The sequence below is a fragment of the Diplotaxodon limnothrissa genome, linkage group LG13, assembly GCF_057381915.1.
Source record: "Diplotaxodon limnothrissa isolate DT_005_m linkage group LG13, D_limnothrissa_male_GT1.1, whole genome shotgun sequence".
Lineage (NCBI taxonomy): Eukaryota > Metazoa > Chordata > Actinopteri > Cichliformes > Cichlidae > Diplotaxodon > Diplotaxodon limnothrissa.
In genome coordinates, this window is record NC_140608.1 from 14,522,084 (window position 1) to 14,533,446 (window position 11,363).

The 11,363-nt window shown below is 40.1% G+C and overlaps 1 protein-coding gene across 3 annotated transcripts; it reads right to left on the minus strand.

The window, feature by feature from the left end:
* Positions 1-321: 321 nt before the first annotated feature.
* Positions 322-10,889, minus strand: sufu (suppressor of fused homolog (Drosophila)). 3 transcript variants are annotated; one of them, XM_085369940.1, is made up of 12 exons: positions 10,561-10,889; positions 10,079-10,213; positions 9,672-9,808; positions 7,405-7,547; positions 6,399-6,484; positions 5,833-5,905; positions 4,508-4,661; positions 4,299-4,401; positions 3,725-3,859; positions 1,765-1,903; positions 1,613-1,681; positions 322-1,515 (listed from the first exon to the last, which is right to left on the minus strand). In XM_085369940.1, exons 1-12 carry the CDS (start codon positions 10,707-10,709, stop codon positions 1,426-1,428), a joined length of 1,413 nt encoding a protein of 470 aa, XP_085226066.1. In that variant the 5' UTR covers positions 10,710-10,889; the 3' UTR covers positions 322-1,425. The 3 variants fall into 3 exon arrangements, with proteins under 3 accessions (XP_085226066.1, XP_085226065.1, XP_085226067.1); XM_085369939.1 differs by having other exon boundaries at positions 4,508-4,664; XM_085369941.1 differs by lacking the exons at positions 322-1,515; positions 1,613-1,681; positions 1,765-1,903 and adding an exon at positions 2,058-2,137 and having other exon boundaries at positions 4,508-4,664.
* Positions 10,890-11,363: the final 474 nt, after the last annotated feature.

Consider the following 11,363-nt stretch of genomic DNA (forward strand, 5'->3'; position numbering starts at 1 on the left):
TAATTACTTTCAGAAAAAGTGTAATACTGTTGTTTTGCACGTTACAGGAAATCACAATAAAATAGAAAAAAATAATAAATAAAAATTCAAAAATAATGTTCCACAGTACTTCTGAATTAGTGTTCCAGCTTTATTTGTGTAAATACATACATACATACACACTTTAATGCACTTGGGATTACAATCAGCCAGTTCAGTCAATAAGATAGTGCTTAAAAAATTCAGTACAAAAAAAAATCAAAATTTTATTTGTCATTCTGAATAAAAAAAGAAAACGGTAACATCATGTTTTATGAGTACATTTCTGTAGGAAAATGCTGTAGTAAAAGTAGTCTTCTTTTTTTGGCATGAATATGGAGTGAAATAACAGTATCAGAAAAAGGGAGTGAATGCAGCAGGCTCGATTCAAAATGATGTGTCCAAACAATCCAGGAGCTTCAGGCTGCATTGACAATCACGGAAAATATGTTGGGATTTTTTCCCCCCTTCGGCTGGAGGGAAAGGCACTGTGGAGGTTTACTCATTTTTAAACAGGTCCACTGATCCAAATCATATGTTACATATATGTAGGCACTGGAAACTGCACTTGAGGAGGCCATGATCACAGATTACAGTCTATTAACATCTACAACAGTGACACTACACATGGGTGTTGTGTGAGAAAACCTAACTCATTACTGGAGTTATAATCTTGGCACAGAGGAGCAATCGAGGTGGTTATACCTGCAGCATTTGCCAGGTACTTAAAAAGTGACAGTTAATAACAGGCTATGAGACAATGATTAACTGTCAGACTAGTGTTCCTGAAACATGAAACATTTGAGACAGAAATGGTTCAAACTTTGGCGTGACCACAAACATATCAGAGAAAAATGTCCAGCATTTGTAAATACTATACATATCAGCTCAGTTTAAAAACAACACTGATAAAAAATGTTTAAACTGGTTATTCTTCTTCCCTTTCGAAGGCCACTGGAATAAATAGAAGTGTTTTTGAGAACTGCTGCTCAGTTATTGCTTTAGACAGCATGTCAGGAGATCACAGGATGTATGCTCAACTACATTAGTGATGTATATTTTGAACTACCTGGAGGACTGACAGCATCCAGTTTGACCAACAGGATTGTTCTAACAAGCCAACCATCTGGACTGGCTGGTCTGATAGTCTCAAAAGCCTCATACAGATATTGTAAACAATGGTGCTAGTCTGAGAATGCGGTAACAGTCAGAAATGTTTAGTTCATCCCTCAGATTATCTTTTTGAGTGAAACAGTTGAGGCCAGCCACAGTGGGAACAACGTATCTATAAGCTCTGACAGCCTCTCAGAGTCCAGGGAGGTCTGCTGTTTCTGATGGTCCACTCTGGAAATGTTTACACGTCTTTTTCTTGGCATTTTCAAAAGAGCAAGTGTCTCTGTGTCAGTCTCACTGGAGTGGATTATCAAACACAGAGTCTGGTAGAACAGAGATTTTTAGCTTCTTTTCTGGCCAGCTGTACTCCTTTGGCAACTTTGTCTGCAGAAAGAGAAAACACATGCAAGGTATACCAGGCATGTAGTCACAGTGCCTAAAACTGAAAGTAAAAGGTAACCTGCAAGGGGTTTTTGCTTGCCTCATCACGAGTGTTGAGTTCCTGTAAATCCCCGAGCATCTGCTCCACAAACTCTTCAGTCAACAAAATCTATGAAAGGAGAACAGAATTTAGAAAATGAACTCATTAAACAGGAACGCAACAGCCAGAGGTCAGAGTTTCCGTGTGGGTACCTGAAGCCAGGGGCCATGGGCTGCATAGGGATGCTCTTCAGTAGCAAAAGCACCTTCAACTCCTGTAGACACAAAAGTGATGGCCGTGTCTCCGTTGATACTTTTATATGTGAAGTGTCTCCCGTGGAGCAACCGCCCCCTGTAAAAGATCAAACACAATCCATTATGAACTAACCACATGATTACACTCATAAGTTGTGTTTGTTTTCATTTATGTTTGCCATAAAACAAGATTTCTTATGTCATAAAGAAATTGCTAGTAAGCGTTTAAAATTTATAAGCTTTAACCTTTTATCTTCTGAACAATTTTTTTGTGGTGACTGAGGAAAGGCAGTTTGCCATTTTGCATCAGAGGAAGCCTTAAAGAACTGACCTGTTGAAGATAATAAATCAAGGTCAAAATGCTTGAAATAACCACGAGAATTAAACTAAATCTGTTAGTCGATGCTGAGGAGTTGAGTGCTTTCTAATTCAGAGAAATAACCGTAAACATTTAAAGTCAGTTAATTATTTAAATGAATTTAAATTAAGAGAAACACTATGTTCTGCAGTTTTCAATGGGAGGAATAGAAAAAAGATCCAAAAGATTTGTTTCATTAATATCACAGAGGACAGTTTGTAGGAAATATGACATAATCGCCCTTCATTGCGGTATCATATAACTGGGACATAACACTGTGTTCTCAACACATTTCTCCTCCTTTTACACAGAGCTCTCTCTGTACAGTAACTCTAAGCTTGTTCTCTCCTAAAAATGAGTTTAAAAATAAAGCAGGTTGAAACTGGTGGGAAAGAGACTTCCTATTGGATAGTCCGCTCAGTTGGCATTTTGTTTGGTTACACACATTCCTATAAATGTCACCTATGCCCCCCTCCCACAAAAAAAAAAAAAAAATCCAGACGGATTGTAAATTCCACAAGTTACAGAGTATATCAGAAATCTTATTGTTTGCTATTGCAAGTTTGCCATTTGTCACTTCAGCATTAGAGGGAAATGGTACAAAGGAGACTTTCGACCGGATAGTCCGCTTAAATGGCATTTTCTTTGGTTATACACATTCCTATAAATGTCACCTACATCCCCAGTAAAAAGTAAACAAAATCCAGATATTACTGGACTGTGAATTCCAAAACTCACGTTAGAGGCAATAGCTGCATTCTTTTTGTCAATAACGGACTCCTTTCACCAAGTGCAGGCTCTCTTCTCTTTCTCATTTTAAGATTAACATTTTTTTTTCTCTTCAATGTAAGATGGCTGAAATGGTAAGGATTTATAGACCATGTGACTGTCATGAACATATGGAGGTAACTTTAACATTGAATTTATATCTGCTAATCTGTATTAATGTACTATCTTTGTCCTAAATCCTCTTCCTGCTGTTTGATACACTTCTTGCTGTGTAGGCGAGCAGGAAGGAGAGCCAGACATGCTCCACATGCTGTGTTGACAGCACTGATTCAGTTGCTCTGTCAATGTACACTAATAACCTTCGTTGACTTCTCTGTTTAAGAAAAGCTAGGAAATAGATGTAAAAACACCAAAACATGTTAGACAAATCTAGAGGATCAGAGTCTACGTCCAACAGTCCACTGTTAACAAATACTAAATTCCTGAATGTCACTTCTTTGATGTTACAGGTAACATTAATATCGACTTTAAGCCGTTTCACATTCTGCTCACTTATGATAACACTAGGCCCACTAAAAAGCAGCTAACTTGTTATTTTCTTCAGACTTTGAAGTGATATCAAAGTACATGTGGGAGGAAGTTCAACTGATATTTGAGGGTGCCTTTCAGAAAACCTCCTCATTCACCCCTGAGGAACTAGTGGTCCTACATGCCATTATATTCGGCCACACCTGTTCAAAATAAATATCTGGGGTATCCTTTCGGTCTCACATACATTCAGAAAGGGTTAATTTGCCCAGCGGTTGTAGGAGAAGAAGAATGGTGCTTTACCGCAAGCAGAGGGGCAACAGTGTGCCTGACTCTTGGTTGAATTTCAAATGGACACTCTCCAACTGCCGTGTTCGGACCAACTCATGAGGAACAATAGCTGCTGAGCTCTCACTCTCCAAACTGTCCTTTCGACTCCTGATAAACACAGAAAGAAGAAGAAAATAATCTCAGTGAGGAAGCAGAAAATGGTATGTTCACTGATGAGTCTGTTAGAAAACAACTAAGAAGGGAAAGGCAGCTTTTTGGCTCACGCACACACACACGTGCGCACGCACACACACACACGCACACACACACACACGTGCGCATGCACACAAACAGATTTCGCAACTCCTTTCATGAAGCAGTTACCTGATACAGCAGAAGACCCAAACTTCCACAGAAAAGCAGCAACAGAATAGCAACACAGCAACATAATATGCTGGTAGCTAAGAAAGAACGATGATGATAGTTCAGATGTCACTGGGGATTTGAGTCACAGCACAAGAGGGAGGGAGTTATCCTGGCGCAACCCTTGTGCTGAGCTGAACCCATGTTAAGATTGTGAGTGCTGGAGTGTAGGAGGAACACTCACTGCGGTCTCTCGTGGCTCTGTTTCTGGCTGTTGATAGGTGGTAGGGCTGCTTTGCTGTTAAACTCCAGTCCTTTTCTCAGAGTCTCCCTGATCTGCTCTGTGTCTGTCAGCCCACAAACAAAGACAGAAACAAGTATTATTTCATTAGGTTAGGCATTTCTGCTCAGCTTGAGTATCTATCGTATGCGCTTCTTTGGAAGCTGGCATACCTTTGTCTGAGAGCCTGCGTGGCTGTGATCCAATGCAGATTGATCGACTGTCCTCCTCATCCTCTGGCGGCCGACTCAGATCGTCCCACACACACTTGGCGCTGACCCCACTCAGGTTCGAGCCTTCTGTCTCGATACCCTGGTCCACTCTCTCCTGCTTAGATAGGCAAGAAATATACACAAATTGTCAATACAAGCTCACATAAAACACAACGTCAACTTCTTCAGAAATGAAAACGATGCATAAATATCTACAGGCAAAAAAGAGGTGATAAAACTTGTGACAGCAAAACAAACCAAAAACAATAATATCAATGAAGAAAAGGTTCCCTTTAAAGTGCTTTGTAGAAGATTTCGCTTCCAATATCAACAAATCATTGACCAGGACCAATTAGCTCTTCAAATGGTTTCTTTTCAACCACTACTACTTCTTTTGGCTGCTCCCTTTAGCGGCCGCCACAACGACCATCTACCAACATCTCACCCTATCACTAGCATCTTCCTTTGTCACACCAACCCTCTGCATGTCCTCCTTCACTACATCCATTAACCTTCTCGGTGGTCTTCCCATTTTCCTACTGCCTGCCAGCTCTATATTTAAAATCCTTTGTCCAATACATCCACTATCCCGCCTCTGCACATGTCCAAACCATCTCGTTGCCTCACTAACTTTGTCTTGAAACTGCTCTTATATGCTCATTTCTAATCCAATGCTCATAGGATATGCTCATTTCTGGTCACGCTCAAAGAAAACCTTTGCATGTTCAGGTCTCCTACCTCCAGTTCAGCCCCTTGTCTTTTTGTTAGGGCCACTACCTCTCCACCAACAGAGTGGGTCTCTTGAACCCATCTATCACTCCTACTGCACACCTCACCCCTGTCTCATTGTCTTCATAAATGTCCTGCACTACCCTCAAATACTTCTCCTCTGCTGACAACCTGACACAGTACCACAGTTTCTCTGCTCACACCCTATTGTATGCTTTCTGTAGATAAGGCGTGCCAAACATAAGGCCTGGGGGGCCAGAGTCTACCCAACAGTGAGTTTGACATCCCTGCTCTAGAGCCACAGGACACAAGACAGTGCTACTTGTTCTAATCTTCTATAGCGTGGCAACAGGTTTCGTTTGAGTCACACTAAGCTTAACTCTTTACAGAAGAGTTAAAAGAAATATAAAACAGTAGATTTTGATCATGCTTAAGTTTCGATGACAAATGTTTCCAAAAACAGAACACAAAATAAATAAATCATTAAAGACCATAAAAATGCCTCTTTATGTCATACTGTATAAAAGCAACATGGTGCAGAATTGAGTAAAGCTTACTTGTAGCTGTGGATCAATTTCAAAAATGGTCTCTCCTCTCCTCATGTCAGTGATTAGCCAGGGGCCACCGGCTCTGTGCACAGGAAAAGCATCACCATTAGTTCAGGTCAGCATTAACTTCAAGTTAAACACACCAAGTTAATAAATTAACTAGTAACTATGCTCCTCACTTGCTGCTCACAATGTACTCAAACTGAGCACAAAGTGGCATTCACATAATGGTGTTTTCTATTCAACTCAGTTCCTACAAGTTGATTGACCATTTACAGGCAACTGTAAAAAAAAAGGAAAGACAGAAAAACAAGAGAAAAATACTGTGACTGAGCAGGTAAATCATTTCGATTTTATCCGCCAGATATGGAGTGCACTAAAAAGGGAAAAAATATGTGTGTAATGCTTAAGTCAAGTTATGCTTTCCACTTCAAATGATGACTTTCATGAGAGTTCTACACAAAAATGACACGCAGGTTTGACTAATCAACACCTACGTGTAAATCCAAGCTAAGCAACAGAATAAAAAGTAAAACTAGCTTTGACCAGATCACCTGCTACACAGTTCTACTCACACTCTGACTCCACGCATCAGCTCCAGGATACCCTGTCCATTCCACTGTTGGGCCGCCTGCAGCTCCTCTGTACATACTCCCACAATCTACGAGACACATATTTTATGGTTTTTACACCAACTGTTGTAAGACACCCCATACCTATTTTATTAATATTGGGTAACATTACATAATATTGAATAAATGCCAAAATATCATCTGACAATTCAAGATGGATTTTTGATACTGCGTTCCTCTCCTCGTTTGCCTACAGGCAACTGTTGCAGCCGTTTACCGTCACAAGGGGGCAGTGTCGCAAACAACAGGTCTGCAAGCTACTCTTCGTTGTTGGTCCTTCAGCCATAAAACACAGTTATATCAGCTAAAAAAACAAAAGAATAAAAAGCATCCATTGTAGCCACCTGTCTGTGGCTTTTTTTTTAAAATCTTTGATTTCTGCGCTTCTCCTGTTCAACCTGAACTCTGCTGCCACTTTTAAGCCAACAACTATGTGAGCCATGAACAGCATCATCGACATTAAGCTATGTAAAATGTAAATGGACTGGTTCTTATATAGCCCATTTCTACTCTGCCTGAGCACTCAAAGCCCTTTATACAACTTTCCTCATTCACCCATTCACACAAGCACATGGAAGTGCTTTCTAGCTAACATTCACAGACATTCATTTTCAATCCGATGCATCTGAGAGCAACTTGAGGTTAGCATCTTGCCCAAGGATATTTGGCATGCAGACTGGAAGAGCCAGTCGAACCACCAACCTTCTGATTAGTAAATGACCTGCTCTACCCCCTGAGCTACAGTCACCGCTATCCTCTGCTGTTGGACTTTTGAAGGACTTCACAACACAATTTTTACATAGGTTGCATAATCCAGCATAGGCAAAAACCTACTCAAAGAGACACAAACACAATACCTCAAATCTTACATTAATTAGCTCAACACAGAATCGTTTTGAGCCTACTGTCAAGTGGATTACACTAGTGACAAGTGACATTAAAAACTCACCTGGAGAAAACTCACTGTGCCAAATGGCGTCTGAACCGGTTGCATCTGTGGGTCTTCTGTAAGCAACATATGCTGGATACGAGATTCACTGTTGTCTAGTGGACTGTGCCACGATACATGGTCACCACTACAAAATGTGTTTTCTGCATGAGTGAAGAGAAAGAAAATACATTATTTTTTAAAATAAAAACAAATCATGGGATTATAATTTGTCTAGCAGACACCCTGTCATGGCTGCTCAAACAATCCTACATTTCATCATCTGACTGTACATAAACATTGACGGAATGGTCCAGCAACATGAGAAGAGGGGAGGCAGATCAGAAAAAGAGGTAGCATGAGTAAGAGGAAAAACAGTCAAAATGAGACCCAAATATGGAAAGAAAACCATAAAAACTACTTTTCCGTAGAAGCTAATCTGACTGTTTGCGAGGTAACACGCGCCCACGCCAGACTTGCTTCAGGAGAAACGAGAGGGGGGTAGATGGCCAGGAATCAGCATTCGTTTAGCTTAGGGGCCTAGCCCACCCACACACAAATTGACCCCAGCTGGAAAGCAGAGAAGGACTGAGTAGAGGTGAGTCTGGAGTAAAAAGTCTTCTCTTTCTGCATGCTCCCTTCTTGTCTATCGAATTACATTATTTACACAAATTTTGGATTCAAAGGAGCTTAGCAACAGTGTATACACCCATGCAGAGTACATATATTCACACTACCACAACTGTCTTGTTTGGAACTTGTGAAAACAATCCTACTAAAAACAGCAAAAGATAACAAAAGGGAAATTAGATGTCCTTTCAATACCCAGAGCTACAACACACATAAATGTGTGTTGTAGCTAGAGCAGACTCCTCTAGTTAAGCTTGTTTACATGCATCACTGGGATTTCAAGCTACCTTTACAAAGAACACATTCTTTGGCACACCACCATGTTTTTGCTTGGCCAATAGAGAGTTATCACATTAAAACTTTGCAGTTAAATCATTTGCTAGACCACAAACAACGTGTGACAAATAAGTACACTGTGTTACAAATTTTTAAGTGAATGACCAAGAATTTACAGATGGCTGCAAAATGGAAAAAAACCCAAAACAAAACAAAACAGCAAACTGTCAGATTTTGGGCCACCATGTGCCACCAACCAGTATCAGTGCACCATTGCGTAGATTCTTCAAATCTCTGGAACACTGCTAGAGGCATGATATGCATTTCTTTTAACAAGCTATCCCCTCTTTCGGGAATAACTTTACCTTTCTGTTTCAGTGGCTGTCTTGATACTGTTTATTCAGATCAGTAATAAGAGAACCATGATATCAGCCCCACAGTGCAGTGGCAAGTGAAAGGTTGGTGGTTCAGTTCCAGCCATCTTTGCTCTTTGTCCACTGTACAAGGCTCCAGCGGCTATTTCAAACTCTTGCACATTGATCTGACCAGAAATGTATCATCTAGATAGAATGTATTAACTGCAGCGACATGCACAGTCATAACCTTGTGCGTGTTAATGCAACTCACAATTTAGACTGTGTCATGTCCACAATACATAAACTTAACTTGATCTGCAGTAAGCCTGCAGTTTGAATCTTCATGGCGAACTGACCAGGGTGCACATTCATATATGAAGCCAACATGACGCTATCAGATTAATGGAAGGGTATGCATGTCTGAAAGAGGCGAAACACATCAGTCTAAAAATCTCCCACAGACGCTACACTGGTTTGAGATATGGTAATAGTGAAAGGAATAGTATAACAGTAACGTTATTCCCATTCTCTTTGAGTGACACCTGGTGCTCTATGAATGGAGAAGATATCCCAAAAGACAGCACCCACGTCAAAATAAAATTATGACATCACAGTACAACGATCTATTTATTTTTTTAACCACTTAACCAGTCTTTTGCTGAGTACTGAGTTATTTTCCATACAATGTTTAAATCAACAAAAATAAAACAAAATTTATTTATGAAAATAAATTTATTTTTAGTCTGAAAGGCATTCAATTTGATGAATTATCACAACTTAATATAGTTTGTTTCTGTTGTTTAAGATGGCAGCATGGCGGTGCCCTAAGCATGAATGTTAGCATGAAATGAATGGTTGTCTCTTGTATCAGCCCTTTGCTACTGCACTACTACAAATATTTTTGCTGCAAAACTACCCACAATAAAGTTTTTGACCTCTTCCAATTCTTTTGTTTGATTGTCTTTTAATATGACCTTTATCCATGCAAACATTTTTATAAATTGCAGAACTGCTTTGTGCCCTTACCTGACTGGAAGACATAGCGAGCCAAACCTTGCATTAGCTCAGCTGGCCATGTTGGAGGTGCGGTCTCCCCCACCTCTCTTTTGAGTCTAAAAGTGAGCTCAAAGCCAAACCCACTTGGTCCATCTGGCCCTGTAAATCTGACAAACAAACTTTATGAGAAAATGGACTGACAAAATGTCAGCACTTATACTTTTGTGTTATTTGTATATGCATGAGGGCTGTGAAAAGCCAAATACTTATTGAGATGAACGAACTATTCAGAGTTCACAGTTGGTCAGGAGGGGACATTTAGTAAAGGGCTGAAAACTAAAATATTGTATGGGTCAAAATGACTTCCCACATTCAATAAACGGTCACACAGAGGGGCGTTTAAAAACCAAGATTTGTGTTACTGACACAGTACTTACTCATGAACACGGTTATCCCCATACAGGTCACTGAGTCCAAAGCTCACATAGTGCCAATGCTCCTGGACGTCCTGAGCTGGACAGCCTACGTTTCTATACATACTGATGTAGTCTAGCGGATCTGGTCCACCGAGCCTATGAGAAGCAAAGAATGAGAACCATGTACAGTTTTGTTATTGTTGTGAGTAGACACCCCAATGTAAAGACATCTGGGTTACAATGGAAGTCATTTATACGTGTAAACGTGGTGAGAGACATTTCAAAAGCTGGATTTAAGCCAGTATGGCTTAGAAGAGACATTCTCAAACTTTCCGAATAACAGTAACTACAGTATGGCTTCTGGATGTTGGGTTAGCTACAATGTTAGCTTGGAAGCTAAACTAGTTCTGGGCTAATATTTAGCTATTTTTAGATTAAATATATTGTACAAATATAATGCCCGCACGCATGTCAGACGAGCAACAGCAACATGGGTTACTTACCAATATTTTACAATAGCTGTTACTTGAAGCGGGTTTGCCTGCTCGGGATAAAGTCGCCGACATTCCCCATAGATAGCCTGCAGCCCAGGAGGAAACAGCGGCACCAGCCCGTGGGCTTGTGCACCACTGGTAGGCCGTACCTCATCCATGCCACGACCTCGAATAAACCGGGTTACTCTATAGAAACAACGTATATACAGTTACCGTTGGCAACTACCACTTGTTCAAAATTAGGCTAAACTAAACCATAAAAGCTTCAGACAAGTACTGCTGTGTAATAACAAACGATAAACTCTTTTCTGTTGCCCCACTCGGTAGTCGCCTGTTGCTCATCCTTTACAAAGAAACTACCTTACCATTGGTTGGCGAAAGGCCATTGCGTCAGTGACTGGCAGCATATTGTAGCCAATGAAAATAAAGATAACGGTTGTGTGAATTTGTGGATAAATGTAATTGGCTGAAATGATGCTTATGAAATAGTTAAGGGGACAAGCACTTTCAGGGTTGGGGTATTAATGTTTTTAAGCAGGCAAATTATGGCTAGGTAGTTAAAAAGACAAAAAAACAAAAAACAGCCAACAAAAAAGTAGAAACTCTTTCAAATACATTGCTGAGAAAAAATCTTTTAACTCCCGTGTGACGTGTATGTACAGAATATAACCAGCAAAAAATCTTTCAAATAGAGTATGTAATGTCTGTTACTTGTATAAAGTCTTGCATTAAATTTTAGGATTTTTTCACTTGCCGTTAAATGTGTTAAATGGAAATAATTCAAACGTTTTGGGGGGGTTTTTTGTTTGGTT